Source organism: Gymnoscopelus braueri, assembly GCF_963280865.1.
Source record: "Gymnoscopelus braueri genome assembly, chromosome: 1".
NCBI classification, from domain to species: domain Eukaryota; kingdom Metazoa; phylum Chordata; class Actinopteri; order Myctophiformes; family Myctophidae; genus Gymnoscopelus; species Gymnoscopelus braueri.
The window spans coordinates 43,419,837-43,446,987 of NC_137603.1; the positions used below are offsets into that span (position 1 = coordinate 43,419,837).

General features: G+C 40.9%; 2 protein-coding genes across 2 annotated transcripts in view; both read left to right on the plus strand.

Moving 5' to 3' along the window:
• Positions 1 to 27,151, plus strand: part of LOC308085658 (ammonium transporter Rh type C 2-like) — a 212,258-nt gene that overhangs the window by 146,093 nt on the left and 39,014 nt on the right. The window lies entirely within an intron of this gene.
• Positions 13,800 to 27,151, plus strand: part of LOC308082823 (RNA-binding Raly-like protein) — a 48,685-nt gene continuing 35,333 nt past the window's right edge. The window contains exon 1 of the mRNA XM_080424867.1: positions 13,800 to 13,988. Coding sequence (XP_080280993.1) covers positions 13,952 to 13,988 — 37 coding nt within the window. The 5' untranslated portion in view covers positions 13,800 to 13,951. The remainder of the gene's footprint in view (positions 13,989 to 27,151) is intronic.

Genomic DNA, 27,151 nt, shown 5'->3' on the forward strand with positions numbered 1-27,151 from the left:
GTGTGTGTGTGTGTGTGTGTGTGTGTGTGTGTGTGTGTGTGTGTGTGTGTGTGTGTGTGTGTGTGTGTGTGTGTGTGTGTGTGTGTGTGTGTGTGTTTAATTTGTTGAACAAAAGACAATGATACAGTACACTCCACCTACACATCACCATTTGTCATCCTCTTCACCTAGGATGGCATGATATTACTCACATTGTACTAATACGTGCACGTGTGCGCACATACGGACACACACACACACACACACACACACACACACACACACACACACACACACACACACACACACACACACGTACGCACCTACTGTAGATAGAAATGTAACATACACGCCTGGCCCTAGACATAAATGTCACGCTCCACACAATCATCAACATGCTGTAGCCTTACCAGGATTGATCACAACAAAGAGAGAAAGGGTAACATTAGGTTGTGAAAATAAAGCTGCACTTGAATAATAAATGCACGTTCATAATGAAAAAAATAATAAGCTCTTGCATGCTCTTTTGACATGCATGAATGCAATCACATGTGATAATGATACATCAGTATAGTTTTAAGGGATCTCATCACATCTTTTCACAGGGCCCTGAATTCTTGCCAACAGCCTTGATGGCATTATTTTCCACTCACATTCATATGTTTTTATTCTATTGTATTCTATCTGTATAGAGCACAAGTTAACACAGCTGTTGTAGACCACATAAATTATAGGAGCACAGTACAGGCCATGCACAACATAGTTTGAACTCCAGTTAAAATCCTATTGACATTAAAAAAACAAAAACAATCTGCATTTTGGGCTTTGCAGAGTAATATAAATGAACCCTAGCCATAACAGTTCATTTCAAAATTATAGTTAGTACTGTATATAACTAATTATAATTTGTAGAAACAGCAGGGTAAAAACATCACACAAAAAATAAACACTACATGAGCAAACCACTGGTCATTACAGTTTTACATCTGTGCGTGTGTATGTGTGCCTTTGCATGCATGTGCAAGTCAGGCAGACAAGTGGGCTTTTGAGAACAAGCCACGTTTAATATGTTTAGTGTTGAAAGGTTTAGAGATCTAAGGTCTTCACTAAAAAATCAGCCACCTGGAACCTAAAAAGACAGACAATTAATGTGCGAGGTTGGCAGCAAATTGGTCTTACAGGACTATAAATGTCTTCCACCCACTTAGAAAAACTATTTTCCTGCTTATTAAATGAGCTTCAATATCCCCCCATCCCACTGTTAACCGTCCTCCTCTTGCAGAGATGAGATTAAGAGTAAATGAATTGAGGGAGATGACCATGCAAATCTCTAGTAATGATGTGTCAGTAGAGTGCATGCATGCGTGTGTGGCGTGCGTGCGTGCGTTCGTTCGTGTGTGAACGTGAACCCTACAGTATGTGTGAATGACTCGTAAGAATCTCTGCCACGCCCCTCATAATCACTCTACCCAATTACATTTAGCCTTTAATTATCTGTGCTTGGATATCTGAGGTATTTGTTTTTATCTTCATTGGTTTCTGTTCTGATTTCTATTAAGCTTTCTATTTCTATAATTCCTATGTTTCTTAAATGTTGTCGTATAATGGTATCACGCCGGAAATTACCGATCTTCAAGCCAGGAGACCTGAGTGCAGAGGATCATGAGTCAGCTCTTGTTAGGGGAGAGGAAAGCAAAAGAGCATAATAGAATGTTAACCAGGTTTCATGCTCTTGTCTAAACTGTTATCTCTCTTACTTACCAGGCACTCTGCAGTAAATGCAAGACCTGTTTCTTGACTGAGCACACATTTAGTGTTAATTTAACTCTGAGAGTGAAACTAAAGATTGATCTGTAAGGGTTCATGTTTGCACTCTTGCAACGACAAAATTTACACATGATTTTACGGTGCAACTTGTCCTTACGGTGCAACATGTCAAAAGTTTGGAAATTGTTGTTAGGCAGCCAGTGTTACCACTGTTAGTGATTTACACATTGCTGTTACTCTTGTATAATGCCAACATCTTGTTCGTCAGTCTCACATGAAATTGTGGCTGTGAGACCCTCACCCGTGCCTTCATCACCCCCCTGTCTCAACTACTGCAATGGAGTCCTGTCCGGGGTACCTAGTAAAGTCCTGTACAGGCTCCAGTATGTGGAGAGCACAGCTGCCAGGGTTCACACCCACCCCAAACCCTGGCAGCACATCACCCCCGCCCCACCCTCATCCACCTGCACTGGCTTCCAGTTAAATTCCACATCACATACAAACACCTCCTCCTCACCTATAAATCTCTTCATGCCCTTGCCCCCAGCACTTGTCTGATCTCCTCCATCAACACCCTCACAGAATCCTCAGATACGGGTCTCCTCTCCACTCCTGCACCAGCTTGCAGTTGCAATCTTTTGGCGACAGAGCTTTCAGTATGTCAGTCCCCACCCTCTGGAACTCTCTCCTGACAGAGATTCTAAATGACAACCTTGTGACAACCAGAACCAATTCATGCATGTCCTACATACTGCAGTAAAGTGATTCTGAGTGATGAGTTCTGATCAGGTGAATACGTACAGCATGTGGTGGAATGTTTTCTTCTACTAATAGTCCATGAGCCAGAGCCCCAAAATTGAGCAATTATTATCGAAGGAGTGGGCAAAACCAAACCTATATTAAATTGTTCAGAGGGTCAATACGAGTAAATAAATGTTAACCTCACCACAGGAGCAGCTTTTTCATGGTTATCACACATTTTGTAATTTTCCCCATACGTACATGACAGGTGAAAAAATGACAAAATTTAAAAAAGAGTTATCATAATGAAACTTCCTGAGTTGATTACTTACATGAAGACAATGATTTATCGTATTACACGTTTTCTGAAATTGTATATTTAGATATGCAAATTGGGCATTAGGAATATGCCCGAATTTGCATAACTTTCCAGAATCAACATTGGACAAAGCCAGAATCAACATTCTTATTTAATTTTGTTAAGATGTTGGAGTCAAAGGTTTTTAACGAGGGAATATTCAATATCTGGCTCAATTTTGGGGCTCTGGCTCATGGACTAAATGCCTAATTTGCATATTTAAATATACAATTTGAGAAAACTTGTAATACGATAAATCATCGTCTTCATGTAAGTAATCAACTCAGGCAGTTTCATTATGATAACTCTTTTTAAAATTTTGTCATTTTTTCACCTGTCATGTACGTATGGGGAAAATTACAAAATGTGTGATAACCATGAAAAAGCTGCTCCTGTGGTGAGGTTATCATACATTTATTTACTCGTATTGACCCTCTGAACAATTTAATATAGGTTTGGTTTTGCCCACTCTTTCGATAATAATTGCTCAATTTTGGGGCTCTGGCTCATGGACTATAAAGATTCTTGAATAGAGACAGCTGGGTGTCGAAGAGCATTAATTGTCATGGTGCTGAAAACAACAACCCACAGTGGACTAAGACTTCTTCCTAAAAGAAGAAAACTGTTTGACCACCTCCTATGCTGTTACAGCCTTGTTAATATTTTTAATTGTTTAAATATTTATAAAAACCCAGACTTAAACACTTTCACTCTCACTTTAAAAAAAAAACACATCGCATTGTGACATATTGTGAGCTTGTACATTGGCTATTTTTGTTAATTTTGTGTGACACCATAGTATGACGAAGTAGGGCATTAATTTACAAAAAAAAACATAAAGATTTGAAATATGGAGATAAGGTTTCTGCCTGCAACAGTATCTATTGGAGCTAGCGAAAAGATAATATATCTCTATTGGCTGTGGCCTGTGGTTGTCGTGTTCAGTGTGTAGCTGAAGTACATGTGAAGGCTTTGGTCAAATGGGGTTCTATAGCTATGGACCACGTATGATCAACCTTCCCAAAACATGCAGCTGCCACTTTTACCCAATACCCCAGTACTGCAGTGAGCAAGAGGAAAATCTCAATCAGTTTCTCACACACACACACACACACACACACACACACACACATAGAGCTAAGACCCAAAGTCAAACTCTGTCCAACTCAGTTTGCAAGCCCAGTACTGGAACATAATGAGGTTTTCACACTGAGACACTCAAGCTAGAGAGAGTGACGCACGCACGCACGCACGCACGCACGCACGCACGCACGCACGCACGCACGCACGCACGCACGCACACACACACACACACACACACACACACACACACACACACACACACACACACACACACACACAGGCGTGAGGGTGGGGAAGAGTGGTGATTGTGAAAGAAGGAAGGGGGTAAATGAGGAAAAAGCACTCAATGATAATGTATGAGCTGTCTTTGCTGCTCCATGGTGGAAGGAAAGTGAGCACTGGTGCATTTAGAAAGAAGATTATCATGTCAAGATCCAGGAATGCCTCTTTTAACATTCATTTTCAGTCTGCTTGTTTGACTGAGTATTAGCAAGGCTCTGCTCTGTCTGTCTGTCTGTCTGGTCTGTGTGGCTGCATGTTAGCATGGTGTTGCTCAGAGGTAGAATGTAACTAATTACATTTACTCAAGTACAATTTGAGATACTTTTACTTTACGCAGTGGTGGAAAAAGTACTCAAATTCTTTACTTAAGTAAAAGTACCAATACTGCAATATAGAAATACTCTGTTACAAGTAAAAGTCCAGAATTAAAAATGTACTTGAGTGAAAGTACAAAAGTATTGGCATCAAAATGTACTTAAAGTACGAAAAGTAAAAGTACTAAATATTTGAAAATAGCAGATCTACAAGCTCACAACGTGTCGCGATGCGACGCGTTGTGAGCTTGTAGATCGGCTATTTTCAAATAGCCCAGGTATAAAATAGGATTAAAGTGGTTAATGTATGTTTTATAATATAATAATGTATATCTGCAAAGTAACTAGTAACTAAAGTTTTCAAATAATTGTAGTGGAGTAGAAGTACAATATTTGCCTCTGAGATGTAGTGGAGTAGAAGTAAAAGTATTGGAAATTGGAAATACTCAAGTAAAGTACAAATACATCAAAATTGTACTTAAGTACAGTACTTAAGTAAATGTACTTAGTTACTTTCCACCACTGTACTTGAGTATGTCCATTTTGCAATACTTAATACTCCGCTACATCTCAGAGTACATGTCAGAGGCAAATAACTACTTTTTACTCATGCTTTAATACTAAAAGCCATATATACTTAAGCTATTCAAAAATAGCAGGTCTACACACCACTTGTTGTGAAATTGTAGTAGTTATACTCTGGTACTGTAAGTATATTTTGATCCCAATACTTTTATTATTTTTCTCAAGTAAAATGTTTACAATATTTGCACTTGTAATAGAGTTTTTCAATTAGTGGTATATTGTTACTTTTACTTAAGTTACTTCTAAAAATCTGAGTACTTCATCCACCACTGGTGTTGCTATGGCATCTGTTGTTTTGTGTACTGTCCTCTATCACTATCACTTCTATGCATTCAAATTACACATTTAAAAAGGGCTACAGAATCTAGATAGCCCTCAAAACACTTCAACCTTTGCTAAAGTCATGAAGATATACTGTGTTTCTGGTGCTGGAAAATGCATAGAAACATACACAAAAGTGTTTTGAATTCCTGTGGATAGAATCGTTTGCTTCCAAAGAGCCAGAGCATGAGATCAGTGGGATCTGGCCTTCTCCACTTGGCATTAAATTAGGGTTTGCAGTATAGGTCCTGCATGGAGTATGAGGGATGCATGAGAACAAGTAAATGAGGAGCTTGAGATATCACTCCAGCTTTGACCAGTGAGTGTTTACATTTCAGTAATAGCAGAATAGTAATAAAACATATCTAGTCATTCCCAACAGCCAATAAAGAATCCAATTTTGACAGCAGTTATAATCTGAAAAAAAAAAAAAAAATCAGTCACCATCATATTGCAGGCATCATGTTTTGTAGCTCAAAAGCTCCTACTGTACATGTACTGTAACTCCTAAATCCTCCTGCTGTGTATTTCTCTGCTTTTACTACAGCATGTTTCTGCTCTATCGCATCTGCTCCTCACTCTGACTAACCTTTGTTTGTCTGCTGTCTCTCCTGCTGTACACCATTCCCTTGCCTAGCCTTTCCTACACTAGCAAGCACTCAGTCTCTGTCTCATCCCTCCCCCTGTTTCTGTTTGGGTGTGTCAATCCACTAGACTGCATCAAGTGGAGTTCTGCTCCACTACCTCTGACCCCCCCCCCCTCTCTCTGATCCCCCCCCCTCTCTCTGTCTGTCTGTCTGTCTGTCTGTCTGTCTGTCTGTCTGTCTATTTGTCTGTCTGCCTGTCTCTCTCTAGCGCTCTCTCTCTCTCTCTCACACACACACACACAATTCAATTCAATTCAAAGGGCTTTATTGGCATGAGAAAACATACGTTTACATTGCCAAAGCAGAAAGCATAATACAACAATACAGCAATACAATCAAAACAAAAAATATGTACATTTGAAAGTCAGAATCTTCAATAGATCAATTTCTATGTACCAAGATCACTGGGTGTAGTTATAGTGCCGGAATATACCCAATGATTAGTCTTTAGGGTGGTTGTGTTCCGTTTGATATCCTTTTCCTATCACAGCAACTCACGAATCTTGCTGCTGTGTTTGCACATTGTTGTACTTCGCCCAGCAGATATGGGAGTTTTTTGTCATTGGTCATGTTTTCAAAATCTCCGTGTGTGGTTGTAATCTGTGGGAAGTATGTGTCTCTGATGTCTTGGTACAATGGACAGACGGTTAGGAAGTGTAGCTCGGTTTCCACTTCATTTTGTGTGCAGTGGGTGCATAGTCTGTCTTCTCTCGGGATACAGGTCTGCCTGTGACGACCTTTCTCGATCGCAAGACTGTGCTCACTGAGTCTGTACCTAGTTAAGATTTTTCTTTGTTTTGGGTCAGTCACGGTGCTCAGGTATTCTGCCACTGCGTATTCTCTGTTTAGGGCCAGATAGCATTCTAGTTTACTCTGCTTTTGTGTTGCTTCTTTCCAGTGTGTCAGGTAGTTTTCCTTTTGCTGTTTTATAATTTGGTTTAGTCCAATGGGTTTTATATCTCGTGGCTCTGTTTGTGTTTGTGCCCGGAGTTCCAGGGCCAGCTGGCTGAGGGGGCATCTCTCTAGGGTTTCGCTGTGTGTGAGTGCCTTGTTATGGAGTGCATCTAGGTCGCTTTCTTTTAGGTGGTTGTAGAACTTAAGTGCTCTCTTTTTTATTTTGATAATTAGTGGGTATCGTCCTAATTCTGCCCTGCATGCATTATTTGGTGTTTTTCGCTGGGTACGGAGAATGGATTTGCAGAATTCTGTGTGTAGGGTCTCGGTTTGGTGTTTATCCCATTTTTCAGGGTCATGGTTTGCTAATGGTCCCCAGATCTCACAACCATAGAGGGAAATTGGTTCTATCACAGAGTCCAGTATTTTAAGCCAGGTTTTAATTGGGATGTCTATTTTGATGTTTCTTTTGATAGCATAGAATGCCCTTCTTGCCTTGTCTCTCAGGTCCTTTACAGCTTGGTTGTAGTTCCCTGTGCTGCTGATGTTTAGGCCAAGGTAGGTATAGTTTTTTGTTTGTTCTAGTGGGATTGTATTTAGGAAAAATTGATGGTTTTGGCGGCTGGATCTTTTTTGAAATATCATGATTTTAGTTTTAGTTAGGTTCACTGTCAGGGCCCATGTCTGGGAGAATTTGTGTAGGAGATCAAGTTGCTGCTGTAGTCCTTCCTTGGTTGGAGACAGCAGCAGCAGGTCATCTGCAAAAAGTAAGCATTTGATTTCTGTGTTTGCCAAGGGGATGCCTGGAGCTGTGGACTGTTCTAACGTTTTTGCTAATTCGTTGATATATATGTTGAAGAGTGTTGGACTCAGGCTGCATCCCTGTCTAACTCCTCGGCTTTGGGGGAAAAAGTCTGTGTGCTTTTCGCCTATTTTAACTGCACATTTGTTGTTAGTGTACATTGATTTTATGATGTCATAGGTTTTCCCCCCAATGCCACTCTCCAACAGTTTGTACATCAGACCCTCATGCCAAATTGAATCGAATGCTTTTTTGAAGTCGACAAAGCAGGAGAATAATTTGCTTTTGTTTTTGTTTAATTGGTTGTCAATTAGGGTGTTTAGAGTGTAAATGTGGTCTGTTGTGCGATATTTTGGTAGAAAACCAATTTGTGATTTGCTCAGGACATTGCTTTCTGTGAGGAAGTTTAGAATTCTGTGGTTGAGGATCATGCAGAGGACACACACACACACACACACACACACACACACACACACACACACACACACACACACACACACACACACACACACACACACAATTTATTCTATTGTATTGCACATTTAGATCATTGTCAGAAACTGAGAAAAAGTGGAACAAAACAATGTCATGAACCATCAAATGTTACTTTAATTAGATATATAAACAGACAGACAGACAGACAGACAGACAGACAGACAGACAGACAGACAGACAGACAGACAGACAGACAGACCTTAACAGTGAAAATGTGCTTACAGTATGTGGCACAAGTTTTGATCTATGCTTTAAAATACAAATAAAGAAGAAAAACAACCACACAATACATTCATATGCACAGGGGCTGAGATTCTAACCAGGGCTCATTATTCTGTAGGCCCTTATCCTAGAATTAGAATGTGCTGGATTGCAGTTGTCCCTTGGTTAAGTGTGCTGTTAAGAGGGAATGATCATTTTGGTGTGGAATGGTTAAAGTGTCACTCTGTTAAGAAGCTAATTAAACTTTCATGGAAGCCTCTTCTCAGTAGTCAGGAAGAATAAGCACCCTTCTGTACTCTCTAATCAAACCAGTTGCCAAATATCACACAGGAAAAACAACAATTAGGCAGCACACATAATTCAGATTCAGTTGGATAGATTTCAGGTGTAACAAATTGCTACTAACAATACTTGTAAACAAGATTCCAATAATGAAATAATTGTTTTGATACTGATCAGACCTGTTTTGTCTGCTTTGTGTCTCATTCCAAGAGTCCAGTCCTTAATGAGTTTCTTTGTGAGTTTAGTGAGACAGCAATCAGTATACCTGCCTCTAGTCTCTTTATCTCTCAAGCTTAATTACACTGTTTGTTTGTACTTCTTTGTGAACATCCTTGTTTTTGTGTGTCTGTGAGTCTAATTACACTTTCATTGTGCATGTGTGTGCATGTGAGAGGGGGAGAAAGAGATAGAAAGAGAGAGAGAGAGAGAGAGAGAGAGAGAGAGAGAAAGTGTGTGTGTGTGTGTGTGTGTGTGTGTGTGTGTGTGTGTGTGTGCGTGTGTGTGTGTGTGTGTGTGCGTGCGTGCGTGCGTGCGTGCGTGCGTGCGTGCGTGCGTGTGTGTGAGCGAGAGAGATAAAGTGTGTTGCATGCATTTGTGAATAATATATGCTGTGAACGAAGTGTTAATTCATCCATTATGTTTCTTTCCCCCCTGTTTCAATTAGCTCAATGGGTTTTCATCACTAGATTTAGGTAGAATTTGTTGTGGATATCCAATATTGCCTCTGTAAGAGAATGAAGAGTTGATATTCATGCTTTTTAGTAGATTTATTCAACTAGATTTTCAGGCTGCTAAGCGGCCTGAAAATCTTGCCCTATATTGCGCTGATCAGAGCAATGGTCACGGAGTTATGGCCATTTGAAGTGTTAAACACTGCTGTAGTGCACCATTTGTGTGCAATTTAGTTTTTGGGGGGTGGATTTTTTCATGGCAGACCCCTGAACAGCTTTTGTGACAAGTTTGGGATAATGAGAAAATAAGAGAGGAGAATAAAAATGGAAAGTAATGAGAGAAGGAAAGATGGACAGCGTCCGTTTGCCTCGGAAGGTTGGGTAGTCTGACCCCGATCTGGATGTTGGTGCAGCTTAAAAACAGAACTCTACAAGGATACATACACATACATTGCTATGATATTTAGGAGGGCTGACATTCTTCTTGTCTGACCAAAACCTGTCAGCACCTGAGAATGGAAGGTCTCCTCTGCCAGACTACAGTATATGAAATGTGCTCCTCCACTCTCAGCGACTGAGAATGGAAGGACCATTCTGGCCGTCTGAACATGTGTTCCACTCTCAGCGGCTGAGAATGGAAGGCCCAAATCTACACAGCGAGGCCATAGTTAGCCGGAGTGACGTCGTCTGATAAGAGACGAATGCTTCATGAGTTACTAAACCTTGGAACTGCATCTGTCTGGGCCAGTCGCTAGCTGACAGAGGAGCAGCTACTTAACCTTGCTGTCTGGCATGCTGCTTGCTTACAGAAGAATAGCTGTAACAGTACAGAGTCCGCACTTTTAAGAGTTGTCAATGACCTCTTAAGAACCACTGACCTTGGTGATCCTGCGATCCTTGTGCTTTTAGACCTCACAGCTGCATTCGACACTTTACAACACAACACCATCCTCTCACAATTAGAGTGTTGTGTGGGTATCGGAGGCACTGCTTTAAATTGGTTCAGGTCCTATCTGTCTAACAGATCTTTCTCGGTAGCCCTAGGTGACTCCACATCGTCCTCTGCCCCTCTCCCATGTGGAGTCCCACAGGGCTCAATTCTTGGCCCCATCCTTTTTTGCCTGTACCTCCTCCCTCTGGGTTTGATTTTTAAAAAGCATGGCGTTCCCTACCACTTCTATGCAGATGACTCGCAGATCTACATGCCGCTGAAGAAAAATGACACCACCTCCCTGAACACACTGCTGGACTGTCTGAAGGACATAAAAGCATGGATGGCTAAACTTCCTTAACTTTAATGAAAGTAAAACAGAGGTCATGGTGTTCAGACCCAGTGCTGCCTGTAACACCTCCTCTCTGGATCTGGGCCCCCTGCAGCCATTTCTAAAACCGGTGGTCACTAACCTTGGTGTCAAATTGGACAGTGATGAACACAGATTAACTGTTGTTGAATCATCTTTTATCAGCTGAGGCTTTTAGGCAAAGTCAAGTCTGCTGTATCCATCAATGATTTTGAACGTCTTATCCATGCTTTTATTTCAACCCGACTCAACTACTGTAATGCACTTTTTGTCGTTAGCCAAGCATGCTTGTCACGACTACAGTTAGTCCAAAACGCGGGACTCGCCTCTTAACAGGGGCACGAAGTATGATCACATCTCCCCGATTCTTGCCTCCCTCCACTGGCTCCCTGTTCGTTACAGGATTCAGTTTAAGACTTTAATGTTTGTTTTTCTTTAAATGGGTTGGCACCATTGTTCATATCGGAGCATCAACCTCCCGATAACTCTACAAGGGTCTTAAGGTCCCACCCGGGGAGATAGATCATTTTCCCGCCATAGTGCCCAAACTGTGGAACGAGCTTCCACCCCATGTTAGAGCGTCTCAAACCCTGCCTGTGTTTAAATCAAGTTTGAAAACTCACTTGTACTCCTTGGCATTTTAACATTCAGACTGAGAGTTGCTGTTTCCAACAGGCATTGTGTCTATATGTTGCCCTGTTTATTGTGTATTGTTTTGCTCTTGTATATTTTACAAGAGCAAATTGTGTATTTTAATTGTACATTTATTTATTTTGTTACTGAGTGTACAGTACTTTGGTTCAACACTGTTGTTCTAAAAGTGGATTGGATTGGATTGTTTATTAAGACTAATTAGAGCCATATGAGGGTTTACTAAATGCAGCCTTGTTTTCTTCACTGTTAGAACTCTATACTGTACATTCACACATATAATCACACTACAATGTGATGAATACTAAATGAATGATGTAATATGCATACTAAATGAATAATAATAAAAATATATATATATATATATATATATATATATGTATAAGTTGCTCTGCACTTATAAAGTGCAGAGCAACGTTTTAGTGCATATGGAGAACCGAGATGTGAGGTGTACAGTTGGATGATAGAACTATGGAAAATAACAGTTATGGCAAACTGGTATATATTTCAAAATAATTTGTACCTCCTGCTGATTAACAGGGCTTCACGTGTAGACATGCCGCTCAACCAGAAACATCTCTACAATAAATGCACAGTAGGAGCATTTATTCAATGCCAGGTAGACTAAACTGTACAGTGTACACAGTGCACTGCTGCGTTCACAGCTGCTAACTTAATAGCCACAAATATGAGTTCCACAAGGCTCCAGACTGGCTAGGGGACAACACAGTCTTAATACTAGACAGGTCTAGTATTAAGGCAGCATTAATTCAACACCAGAACAATTATAGATACATCAGGCCTATTCCTACCATTAGAAGTTTTTATTCCTTTGTTTTTTTTTTAGAGCGAAGTCTTTAATGAGGGTTGTAAAATCCAAGTTACGCAGAATATCACTTTCAATGGACAGAAGAAAGAAGTGAATCAGTCTGTTTTGGCCAATTGTATTCAGTTTATTTTTAATGTGTGTGCAGCACACGGTACCCACTCGACTAAAGGATTGATATCCCAGCAAGCACAATGACGTCATGATGACGTTATGATGACGCCCGGTCATCACCCTGGTGACGTTCAGGACTAGGCCAGATCACAGCCCATATGGGGATGATCTTTACGTCATTTACAGGACGTCATCACTGGGACATCATATGGACATTTGGACAGCAATTTTGGGTGATGAGAAATGTGTTTAGATGACGTCCTGGAAGTGACGTTTTTGTGGTCAGGATTAATTTTGGTTGAAATCAGGTGATATTCTGGGCCAGATCTGACTTGTCTTGGTTTGACTTGATCTAGCCCCAATCGAGACGTCACTGATTGGTCCGGGTCCTGACTGTGCTTGCTGGGATGTTAATACGTGCAGCGCACTAGTTCTTTAGTAGTTCTTGGTTACGGTGTACTTTCAGCTGTTGTGCTTTTCATTTTTGTGTCCCCCTATCATATTTCCTTATTGACATTTTTCCGCTATGCTGTCCAGTAACAGGTGAGGTAACGTAATTGTGACCATGGCCTTTTGACCTTCAGGGCAGCCTAATGTAAGCTACTAATCATTCCCCCCAAGTTTCATGAAAATGTGGACATCCGTTCTCTATTTAGCCTTCACCTTGATTGTGAAGGCTGAATAGGGCAGCCTTTTGATCATTCCTCCAAAGTTTCATGAAAATGTTGCCATCCATTCTCAAGTTATCTTGCTAACAAACAAACAAACAAACAAACAAACAAACAGACAGGAGTGATTACAATGCCCTGTCATGCAATGTTTCAGGCAGGGTAGAAAAACATATCAGTCCCCATCATCAGTTAAACCAAACCTACACCCTGGTGTAAGTGAGATGCATGTGTTTCACTGTTTGTGTTTTTGAGTGCCAGTGCAGTGTGAAATGAAGTCTCAGACATGGTGCTTTTCCAGTCTAAACCTCAGTCTCACTGGGGCTGCTGTGTCCTCAGGTTTCGGCTCCACTCAGCCTTTGCTGCACAGATTCAGCTCATTGCCCAGGCACCCCTCTGCCTAGCCCCTCAACCCTTACATGTGCTTTAAGTTACACACATGTGCACGCATGCGGTTGCACGCACAGACACACACGCACACGCGTACACATGGTGCTTTTGCACGCACCCACGCACGCACGCACGCACGCGCACACACACACAGACACACACCATGGGCAGCTTCTCCATTGCCTGGGCAGAATTTTCAAGCCCTGAGCTGCAGCCAAGTTCCTGTTGCTGAGGGGAAGCCAGCTGCAGACTCATTCGATCCCCCTGCCAGCTCTCCAGCTAATGGAACAGTCCAGTGCTGCCCCTGTCTACCCCCCCTGCCAAAGAAAAGCACTTGGTACATCCCATTGGTGCTGCTCTGGCTGGGTTGTCATCTATTCAGTAGTAAGAGAAGACGGCAGTTAGTCTAACATCAGCCTGCACATACACACAGACAGAGCAGTAACAACAGTGAGTGCAGAGGGAGAAAGATTTAAGAGAGTAGCAAGGGATCCTTCAGACATCCTTCCTCCTCCAGTCCACTAGCCTCAGCCTCTCTACTGGTGTGGTGTCCCTGATATGACCCTCTTTAAGAGTGAACACCACAGCCCAAGATGTGAGTATTGACGGTGTGTGTGTGTGTGTGTGTGTGTGTGTGTGTGTGTGTGTGTGTGTGTGTGTGTGTGTGTGTGTGTGTGTGTGTGTGTGTGTGTGTGTGTGTGTGTGTGTGTGTGTGTGTGTGTGTGTTTGAAGGGGGTTGTTCAAATCATGCTTGTATCTACCAGTGTATTCGTGATCTCAGTCTCCCATTTGTTTTGTTTTATAATGAGGCTTTTCTTTTTTCTGGCTGTTTGATTCCCCTTCACATCTTCTTGTTTTCTGAGTTACTGCTTACTCTATCCTCCCCTTGGGTGTGCTTCACAGTGTATGTACTTGTCTTACAGTCAGACAAGTATGGGGTGGAATTTTAGGGGAAACAGAAGAGTGTGCTTTGTTGTGTGATGGTAAACTGAACTGGTTTTTGACCAAGTGCTGACGCTTTAGGAAATGCGTCTGGCAACTTTGTGTCCATACAGTGTTCAACTGCATTGTACATATGATGCAATGCTTAACAGCTACACCTGCACAGTAAAGTCTGCATTGTTAATTTAAGTATTTTAAACTGTGTACAAATGTAACCAAATGGACCCTTACCTTTATGGGTAACACAATGCAGGCTGACTACACTAGAATTTATACCTCTCAGAGTAGAAGAAAAAAGGTAGATCAACAGTCTCATTATGGCATCAGGCAAGTTGTGCTCAGGTTTGCACGGTGTAAAGGCCTGAGTGTTAATTTAACTCTGAGAGTGTAAGAAATAATGGAAAATGTCTGCTTTCTCAATACTCAGGATTTTACCGTGTAGATCATTGATTGATTGAATGATTGAATGGTTGAATACTTTGTTAGACATAAATATAGACAGCACGAGGACAGTCAAGACATTTAGGCTAAAAGGATATCCCAAACAAGTCCTGGGGACTTGTTTCCGTTGTGGTCCTATATTATCATTGTGTGTGTGATGGCTTCTATCTTCTGAGGCTATATCCTTACACACTTTCGCAAGAGTCCCTTCCTAGAAAAGTAGTGGAGTCAAAAGTACAATATTTCTGTTTGAAACGACATAGCGGAGTGAAAGGAGAAAAAACTCTACAGTACTCTGTCCATCACTGATAACTACATTTGATGCGGTAACTGCACTATGGTATCCCAGCTGCAGGCTCTGACCTAAGGTCATTCAAACTATAGGAGATGTGAAGGGAGCAGATGGGAAGGTTTCATTATTAGACAGCAGCATGACACAGCGCTGTGTCTGTCAGCAAGAGGCACACGGGCAGGTGGGCTATACTGTTACAACAACCTTGGACTAACTAGCCTCTCATGGTGACTGATTTATAGACCGCTCAGGACTAATGTACGAAGCTGTCGGCTGTAGGCCTACTTGATGGTGGAATTAACTTGCTGCCCATTTCTCTTTGTGACACCGTTTACAACCTAAGTTGATCATTGTGTGTTGGTTTGCCTCCGAGTCCAGAAAAACAAGCCCGTAATTTGTGATAAGCTGCGAGCAACTCTCGGCTTGCACTACGACATTTTGGACTGACGGGCCGACCAACTGACTGACAGACTGGCTTATATTAACTGCGTGGTCGCAGCAAATAAAAAGAAAAAAGAAAAATATAATAATATATATTGTTTGCATTTTTTTGTCATTACTATAATAATCAACATTCTGTATAAAGACAAGCTAATCATGAGAAGTGACGTTGGGGTAATATCCTTCACAATGAGCACAAATCACTCTCCTCCTGTTTTGTTTCCTGCTCTGGACGGCAGACAGAGCTGGGAGAGACGTCAGGAGTGATGCCGGGCGGCTGCATTGCTAACTACAGCATAAGCTGACAGCCCTGGCACACTCACTCTGTTTCCCCAGCCAGCCCTCACAGGGTTTTTATTTCATCTGTCACTTTGGCAACACTTTCTATGAAGCCCATGTCTATAATGAATTCTAAACACTTTCTATGAAGCCCATGTCTATAATGCATTCTAAACACTTTCTATGAAGCCCATGTCTATAATGCATTCTAAACACTTTCTATGAAGCCCATGTCTATAATGCATTCTAAACACTTTCTATGAAGCCCGTGTCTATAATGCATTCTAAACACTTTCTATGAAGCCCATGTCTATAATGGTTTATAAACACATTTTAATAAGCCCATGTATATAATACATTATAAACATAATTATAAGGCATTATAATCCGCTTTTAACACTACTATACATACAGGTCATTATAGTTGTAAGCACTCATCTCATGAATATGAATACTCATAATCATCTTTTATAACAATAATCATAACGCATTATAAAGCACTTTATAATTACTTATATGGTCAAGTATCACGATACTTCATAATTCTGGACTCACATGTTCTTTTCTAAGGATCATAATGTATATAGTTGTAATACATTATAATAATTCCAATTATGCATTATAATCTCTTTTATAATGCATTACAGTGTGGTTATAAATCACTTTAAGTGGTTAATAGGTGCTTTAAGTAAAGTACTTTAAGTATCGTAATGACAAGAGGTGTAAGGATTTTCTTTGTTGTTGTTGTTGCATAGATTTAATGCTCTTGTTGTTTGCTTTTAACTTAAAACACCCCATGACCACTTACTGGTAAAAGCATAGTGACTTATAATCACACTATGCTTATAAAATGATTACAATGTATTACAATTATGATGGTTATAATACACTGTGATCTTGGCCAAAAGAAAAAGTGATTGACCAGTAATTATTAAAAAGTATGATACTTGACATAAGTCACTAATAAAAATTGCTTTATAATGTGTTATGATTACTGTTATTATGCATTATGAGTACTTACAGTATGAGTGCTTTTAACTGTAATTATACAGTGTTATAAGCAGATTATAATGTACTTATATACTTTAATAAGCTGATTATAATGCATTATGAGCATGTTTATAATGTAATATCGACATGAGCTTCATTGAAAGTGTAACTGTTATGGTCATTCCTCTCAAACCCTCCACACCTTACAGTCTACATTAAGCTCAGTAACGCACTCCCCCACACACTCTACTGGCTTTACTTACTGACACATTCTGTCCACTTCATTCTCTAAAGGGTTTTAGAAAGAAGGCTTTCAGTATAAAACCTATTATATGTATTTTTAAAAAGAAAATTGTGTTAGGGTTTAAAGAGGGAGACATCAACATTTCTGTATCCCCAATCACAACAAAATCAATATTTCTCCAAATTAATTGCAGAATCTTCAAGGCAACAGATCAATTGTTCTTGTGTTCAGGTTTTTCAGTTTTGTATGACTGCATGCATCAACTTGTGTCTGGGGGCATATACTGTAGAAAAGTGGTTCCCAAACAGTGGGTCGGGACCCATTTGTGGGTCACAGACACATTTACTGTATGTCGGATGCGAGTGAAGACTCCAAAAAAAAAATAAGAAAAATGATCCCCAAAACAAAATTTAAGATTTTCATGAATTAAAGTCCATACATTAGAAGAAATAACTTTTAAGAAGTAGTGAAAATGGCCAATCTCCAACCTCGCAACGCGTCACATCTAAAAAAAACTCTACTTGAGCTAAAAAGTTTGGGAACCACTGCGTAGAATAGACACAGCAGGATCTCCCACCATTCCCACATTCATCACTTTATGAAGTGTTTGTTCAGTCTGTCTGTCTTTACATAGTATTTTTAAACACTTTCAACCCGGTGTCCCTATTTTGGGCATGTTATAGTCAAAACAAATCAAAACAAAATGTTAAGAAAATGGCAAAAATGGCAGATCTACAGGCTCACAACACATGCCAAACATGGATGTAGTATTTCTGGTTACTGATGCACACACTTTACCTCTGTAATTGACTGATATCTACCTGAATCATTATTCCAGCTAATGTGAAGTTTAAAAGTGGTGTACTAGCTTCATTGTCTCCGCCAAGCCGACAGGCATGGCGAGAGAGTATGTTTTGCACCCTGTCCGTCCGTCCTTCCGTGCTTCGGTGCGTGTGTCATTCTGTCTGTGTACAGCTAATCTCCGGCACCGTTCTGTCTGTGTACAGCTAATTTCCGGCACCGTTGGCTTGATCGCAGCAAAATTGTGCACACACACTCCCTGGATGCCAGAGCAGAACCTCTGCCCCAATGTTTTCACATGGGCCTGTTATAGCGCCACCAGGAGGCCGATTTGTGCAAAAAAAATTTTGACAGTACTCCTACATATTTTGTCCAAAAATGCCGCAAATCGGTACACAGTATCTTCATAGTCATAACACGTAACGGGTCTTTCATATTTTTCATATTCCATCTTGATTGGTTAATATTGGCTTCCAAAGTTTGCAGGAGTGCTCCGTTTTGAACAAAAGGCCTCAAATCATGAACACAGTGTGCAATTTCCGTGAAATTTTGCACGCACATTCCCACTAGGCTGTGGAAGAAATCAGCCTCATGGTGGCGCTATAACAGGCCGATTTGTGTTTTTACCTATAACTGCACTGTAATGTAATGTATGCGCACTCCCTAAAGGAAAAACCTTTGCCCTGCATTTTTCACATCTGCCTTTTACAGCGCCACCAGGAGGCCGACTTGATATTACTTCTTAAGATTTTATCCAAATTTCACGCAAATTGGTACACATGATCTCTGTAGTCATGTGATCAAGACGGATCTGTTTGATTTTTCATATTCCATCCTGATTGGCTAAGATTGACATCTAAAGTTTGCAGGAGTGGCCCGTTTTGAACAAAATGCTGCAAATCATGAACACAGCATCCGATTGCGGTGAAACTTTGCATGCACATTCCCACTACGTTGAGGAACAAATGCTCTCTTAACATTGCCCTATTATAGCGCCACCAGGAGGCCGATTTTTGCACACAAAAAATTGTATTACTCCTGAAAATTGTGTCCAAACATCATGCAAATCGGTACACATTATCTCTATAGTCAAGTGATCATGACGGTTCCGTCCGACTTTTCATATTCCAGCCTGATTGGCGAATTCTGAACACTGCTAGCCAACAATAACCTACCTGACCTGGCGGAGACCTGTGCTCCGAGGAGCACTTTTTCTAGTTATATGTATCCTTTTGTTCATGCATGTAGTTACACATAATAAGCTCTACCTTGACTCTGGTTCAGTGCGTAGCCACAGTTTAGCATGTCATCTTTTGTTTCCAAATGATTTAGAAGATTACAGAAAACATCCTCCATCTGCTGTCCTCCATCAGAGATTATAGCTACACACAGTTAAATATTATCAAGGTGAGAGGATTATTTTTGGGAATGTTTGTTGAAACATTCAACATGTATTCCATTGATTGCTATCCTCAGATGTTCAGTGAGGTCATTTATTTAAAACAAATATATAACTAAAATGGAATTAGACTGAAGGGCATTTGTGTGCCTCCTGCTCAGAATGCATTGCAAATGATGAGATTCTCTTGGAGAGGTACACGTGGCTAGTGATGGTTCTAGAGGCCGGTTAAAAAAAGAGCTTTCAGTACCTCTGCCTGTTTAGACAAAGGAAACGAAAATCTCACTGGTGGGTTAAAAAATGGAAGTAAATGGAAAATCGAAGATTCTTACGCTGAATTCACACCAGCAGCGATTTCTATTGTTCCGCGTTATCGCAAAATGGGCATGTCCAAGCCGAGGTATGAGTGACAGCCTTGTAAATAAGCGAGCTGTGATCCAGCGAGAGCTCCTCTGCTCTGGGCGGCAGACAGGCAGAAGAAGTATCGATGTTATAGGGACATTGGAGAACCAGGGAAATTGGAGAAGGAGCAATCGTTTTCACCGCCCCCCAAGCAATTCTGTAGAAACAACACTAGAGGGAGCCACGAGCCAGGCTTCCCAACTAAAGTGCACACACATATATAGCCGCGACCACACACACACACGTGCACGCGCACGCGCACGCGCACGCGCACGCGCTCATGCTTTCAATTTAGAAACAACACTAGAGGGAGCCACGAGCCAGGCTTCCCAACTAAAGTGCACACACATATATGGCCGCGACCACACACACACACACACACGCACACGCACACGCACACGCACGCGCGCACGCGCACACGCTCATGCTTTCAATTTAGAAACAACACTAGAGGGAGCCACGAGCCAGGCTTCCCAACTAAAGTGCACAGACATATATGGCCGCGACCACACACACACACACACACACACACACACACACACACACACACACACGCGCACGCGCTCATGCTTTCAATTTGGTTTATTGAAAGCAGGACTGTTAAGATACTTTTATTGTGTTCTGGCTTTTGTTTTAGTTTCTCCCTGACACACACACACACACACACACACACACACACACACACACACACACACACACACACACACACACACACACACACACACACACACACACACACACACACACACACACACAGTGATCCATGAAAAGAACTATTCTGTCCCTATCGGTTCACAACTCGGACGGCGCTGATTCGACTAGCAGAGCATCGGCCGGTCAGTGCGGGCACTGGAGGGCGCACCTCCTCGGCCTCAAGCTCTGCTGAGTCGGCGCGCCTCCGTCAGGACAATAACTATTATCACGTGTGCGTGTGAACGCGTGTTCAGCGTTCCCCTAGCGTAGCTTCCTGGTTGCTACGTGGGGGGGGAACAACAAAAGACTGGTCCGAGTCCCATCAAAGCCCCGCCTCGCCCCGTGCCTAAAAACGAGCACTCTGTCTTCAATCTCCCTGGTTCTCCAATCTCCCTGTGACATAGACACTCAATGGTCGTCTCTGGCAGCTTGTTTGTAAAATTACCTATACATTTTAGGCAAGAAATAGGCAATGCAGTTGCCAAATCTGGATACATTTTATTAAAAACTTTGTTCAATATTCAGTACTACCTGCAGTCCGTTTCAAGTGTGTGTACGTTGTCTACGCCATGCAACTCCGGAGCCCAGTGTGCTTCCGTTTGGCTGCCGCTCTGTCTCGCCACGCAGCAGCAGTGGCAAAGCAGAACTTTTCTCAACTTTGACACTCTTTTTGCTGGCTGCGCCTTCTGCTGCAGTGGGGAAAGCGGTGGCTGTTCCTCGCCATAGACGATGAAATGAAGTGCTAATAATAAAAAGAATTAAAAATATATATTTAAATAGCCTATGTATATATAAATAAATAAAGTTGAGGTAAATTGAGAGATACTGTAAGTCACAATGCTACAATGTTGGAGTGGTGGGAATGGAGAGTTTACAGTACACAGACGATCAATCAGTCATGTGGGATAGATTAGCTACAATGTGTCTATTGGCCTAAAGGTGCTGCTAGGGGAGAGGCCATCAGGTCATATTATGGATTGTTCTCCAAGGAGCATGGATATGCTCAGCAAATTCATGACAATTTTGTGATATTTTGTTATAGCTTGTGTGCAATTTGTGTGCAAACCTTTGGCCTGAGGGTGGCCATGGAGTGACCAAAATCTGTAGGGGTCATCCTCTGGGGAGCATGAAGGGGCAGAGCAAATTTGCAAGATACTGTATGTTGTTGTTTGGGATCAAAGTGGTGGACAGAACGACCAAACGCCATAATATCCTTTTAAAAAAAGCTTTATAAATAACCAGTCAAACCCTATATACTTAGATGACTGGGGTACCACATGAGGTCTATTTAGACCACAATTTAATCAAAACTATTTGTAAGTGTAGTTTCAATCATTCTTTCTTATTTCATAATCTGTGTATTATGGGTGTTGTAACCTTTTCGGTTCACTAATATAAAAATGTAACACTAAAACTAATCAATACATGTCTATTCACAGCTCCCGCCATATTGTGCATAAACATAAACCATTTTCCTCTTAATGGCTTTATTTTTAGATTTTGTGCTTGCTTACATTTTTCTCCCAAGTCATTAAAACGTTACCTAAGGACAGAGGGTGTCGTTTGTTCAAATGTAAACCTGTGTAAAGCCCTTTGAGTGTAACATTTGTGTGACCGAATTAACCTGAATAAGTGAGTCAATGTTGGCTAAACATCATTGCATGGTTTGAATGTTCATTGTCAATCCATATTTTCAGCAGGGACCATTTTTGACAAGACTTTCGTCATTTTGCTCTTTGAAATGCATTATAACACAATGATAACATACATTTGACAAAAAGAAAAATCCATATCGTAAGCTAGTTTGAAGTCTCTGCAAGTAGATGCGATCCGTACTGAAATTAACCAAGTCCAGTGGTTAACTCGAAAATCATACTACTCAATATCGTGAGTAGTAATCAATGGGCTAGACATGCCAGACCGCCCCCCCCCCCCCCCCCCCCCACACACACATATATATATTTAGCATTTTTGCAAAGTATCACCAGCCTAATACATTAAAACAATTGAGCTGCCACTAGAGTTGTACTCTGTTCAGAGTGCCTCTCTGTAAAGCCTTGTTGCTGCCTTTGTTTGCTGTCCTGTAGGTCATCTGTTTATGGATGCCTCCATGCTCCATCATTCAATCACTTAAAAAAAAAAAACGTATTATATGTTGGAGTTTGACTTGAATTGTAGAATTGTGTGTGTGCGAGCGTGCGTGTGTGCGTGCGTGCATGCTTGTGTGGGATTTTATTTAATAGCAGCTAGATTACCTGAGGCTTTCTCCTGTCATGTGAGACAACGGTGCACAGCAGTATGCTTCCCTCTCTCCCCTGTCTTTCTCTCTATCTCTCTTACATTGTAATGGCTTTATCATGCAGTCAATTAGCTCAGCAAATACTACATGAAATACAGTATTCATGCTGCCTTGCAAGTTGCAAGCTTGTCTGCCCCAGGGTCTAATGCTAGCATCAAGACACTGTATACAGTACCTTCTGTCATGTCATCCCATGTGACTATTATTATATTATATAATTATAGCTGAGGAGAAAGTACAGAGGAGTCAGTGTCACATGATCCGCCACTCAATTTAATTTTAACAATTTAATATCTAATATGAATTTATTTGGTTTGGTTCTGGAGCTTTGCTTTTGCTTATTTCTATCTAAAATGTGTGCGCAGTAGGTCAATTACGGATGGGAGTAAAAAATAAAAAAAATAAAAATGAATGTATGTTTTTCGTAGTCTAGTATTTAAAGGTAGGGTAAGTGATTTTGTTTTGTAAATTTTTTTATTATTTTTTTAAAGGTACTATATTCTGATGGTAATCATTGCTACAGAGCGTTTGTTCGGTCACAGGGGTCTCTCCAGCTCTTTAGTAAACATAATATAATACATTTTCAGGTAGGTGACAACATTTGAGCCAATCAGGAGAGAGCACTGAAAATGCATTTTCTGTTTAATAAAGAGCTGGAGGGAGACTCTTATATGGACAGGACACTCTATAGTAGCGAGTACTATCAGAACATAGATCCATTTTGCAATTATTTGAATAATTGCAAATCACTTACCCTACCTTTAAGGACGACATCACCCCTATATCTTCATATAATTGGTCCTCACTAATGCTCATGATAATGGGCATTAGTCTCATAGGAGGGCTGTGGACACTTCAGAAACCCGCCTACCAGTGATATCATCATTAGGCAGTTTTTCTTCTTTTTTTTCTCCAAACAAGATTCAAAATGTTATTAACGCAAGAACAATGGCTTCCATTATAGCATGCTAACATTCCAGGAATAAAAAACCTGCAGGTTTGATTACTTGGATTACCCATTGATGATGTCCCTGGTAGGCAGGTTTCAGAACTGTCCACAGCCCTCCTCAGGCTCCTCTGAGACACAGACGGGGTACAAGATCTGAAGATTTCAAATCTATAGAAAATGTGTGAAGTCGTCCGTTGAAAATGGGTGAAGTCGTCCTTTAAGGAGAATGCTAATGTGTTGATATGGTTACTTTGGCATGATGAATCCTCTCTATTAGATTCATGAGCATGTTTAGAGACACGTGCAGTTTCAGCCGTTTATATTTTTGATAACAGAGGTATAGTTGTGATGAAGACATATCAGTAACTTCCAAAAGGATTCATGGAGTTCAAGTTCAACACACCAGAACAGTTTGTCTATTTATTAACTGATACTGTAGTAACTATCAATCTATAAAGAAGCACAATTACTGTTTATACAGTTTCAATTACTGTTTATACAGTTTCCACACCTACAATATTGGATGAACAAATGGACACATTTGTGCCCTTCTCTCTGTCACATACTTATGGCTCAATCCACATGACATAGGAGCCCATGCTGCACAAACTGACCTATTGACCCTCAGGAATGGCCCATGGATACAGATGACAGTTGCATCTCATTTCACTAACGCAAGGTTGACTTTAAGTGTGATTGAGAACTCGCTTTGCAAGGTTTGCGAAACTTGGTACACTCTATTTTCAGATGTTTGTCTCCAAAAGCAGACTCACTGGACCCTACAGACTCAGAATCCTGAATGGATAAGGATTCTTGGATTATAATACTGTTTCCCTTTATTGGATTGTTATCATCCCACAGATAACACTCTGACTTATTGACAAGTAACCATTCATGTTACCACTCATGTCATAATGTTTGAATGTTTCATTCATGTAATCATTCCAATTCATTAATCATGATTTTGATTGTAATTATGACATATACTATTTGCATCATATTCATCGTAGTTTACTGCACTGGATTCAATGGTTTATAATAACTGTGTAAATAAAATAAACACGACATTTGCAGAATATGTGTAATTTAAGCCATGAGCAATGCACGAGTGCATGACTTCATCTGCCCAAGATGGACATCTCTCTGGACCACTTTGCTTCAAAACAACAACACGTGTGTTGCAACAGCCTCATGTTACTGTCAACACGCAACGTATATAAACGCTGTGTGTGACCCCCCCTCTTCATGTCTACTACGACTTCGCCTTCGACGACTTCGACTACTCGGAAGCTCCCAGACAGAGGAAGCCCCTCTCTGAGGTAGCAAGGGACTGCGAAGAAGAAGATGCCCACAAAGCTCTTCACACCGCACCTCCGTGACTGGAAGGCCTGATTCTCCCACAAGCCAGACGCAACAGCTTGGGGTCCCTCAGACGATCTGACCCTGACCAAGTTGTGTCTCCGCTGCGTCTCTTCTGCCTGGCCTAGGCATCCCTAAAAGATAGTACAGCCTGCTCCTGACTGGCCCCTGCTCAACGCTACGACGACTGTGCTCTTGCCTGACCATAGGTACATCACGTGGGCAGCATTCTGCCACAACTGGCTCCTCAGAGGACTGAGTGAGACAATAGGACGGATCTACAACTACACGTTGCCACAACAGACAACGTTCATCACTGGACATCAAACACATCACATGACAACTGTGATGTGCGGTAAACACAGGAACAACTCCTGATTAAGATCAATTCAGCTGCTCATGGCATATCAGTCTTATTTCATTTAACTGTTGTTTTTCTTACAGGATTAGGTTTAGCTTCCATCTGAATCCAGCTAAAACCTTTATTACTTTTAATGTTGAGATTTTCCTTTTTATTAAATGTTGCATGCCTAGATTAGGTTTGATTGAATAAATTCATATATTTTTAATATCAAATCTAGTTTGGTCATTGCTCAAGTTGAATTATTATTCCTTATAGAACATTGACATATGTTGACACACATCTTTAAAAAAGGCTCTGCCGAGACGAGAACGTTTTCCCCTTCAGATCTTGTAGATTTATTGAAATAAAATAATATTTGATTATTTTATAATCTTTCATTATTTTATTGATGGTTTAAAGTTAAGGTTAAATACAAATTAAGCTTGTGTTTAGTCATAAGTTGATTTTCATGGTGCCTCGTTAAATCTTTGACTCTTAATTTTAAATACTCATAATTCCAAATTTATGATTATTAATTTTATTATTATTATTAATAATACCACCGATATTGAAATTTACACACTCATGCCTACTACAATACTATTTGTAGTCTTACTTACCATGCATTACACGAACACTCCTGTCTGGTGATAATGTAGCAGCTATAATGTAGTTAACGTAGTTGATTAAAATTAGATGCAGTTTATCCCTCTTTCTTGGGACTGATTTGCCTGTATTTGTTGTACTATTTAAATAGTAATGATATGCACATTTTTAAGGTGCATACTGCAGGCTTTGTTGACAAGATTAGGAAGAGATTTTGGACCGCTGGCTCCAAGAATCATCGATTATTTTAAGTACAAAGTCTTTGATATTCCAATACAAGTCAATGGGTGAGCTCTCAAAATCAAGGCAGTTTGTCTAACATAGGGGTGCAGAGCATGGGGGTGGGGCTTATAGATTGTTTATTTGAAAACACCTGCTGATCAATTATCCCTAGCTCTACTCCTATGAGCCACTCCCCTACCTCACAGTATTGAGTCACAATTCACAGAAATATTAATAAACAGCTTAAATTTGGGAAAAGTTAAGACTCGGCTAATTCACTCTCTGCATATGCCAAAGGTCAGAACCGAAGGTCAATGCCTGTGTGCAATTTGAAATCAAATGGTCAACCCACTGAGGAGGAAAATCTTCTTCATTTTGTAGCAGGATAGTAGGATAGTAGGATTATAGTACGATATGCATGTACGTACAGTATGAGTCCAGTGCTTTTGTGGACCACAGTGGGAGCAGCAGGCTCCATTTTGTGAAAAGGTCCACTCACCATAAAGCAATTAGTTTCCTGCTGACTGACAGCTAGAGGGCAATTAGACAGCAGAAATCATAATTTACCAGGGCTTCTTCTGCCTTTGTAGAAACAGGGTCTTCCAGGTGGTCGTTAGGAGCTGAAAATGGCCTCACAAACTTTGTCACCCCAGTGGAGAGGTGTTTGGCTGCACTACAGTGTGGAGGACACGTTCAGGTTGACTTGGGAGGACTGGTAGAAAATTGGTTTGTGCCATGGGAGAGAAAGGTATACATGTGTACACACACACACACACACACACACACACACACACACACACACACACACACACACACACACACACACACACACACACACACACACACCATATGCTCACATTGACTACTGTCTTAAGACTGAATATTTTGCACACTGTTGCTTGCGCACATTCATACCCATATTTAATCAATTGTAGCTGCCAGCCATTCAACACTCACGAGTGTGTGTGCAGCTGGCTTGGTCACACTCCATTCACCTCCCATCTGTCCATGTCAGAATGTCCACCCTTCTCTCCATTCCATTCCTCTCTTCTCTTC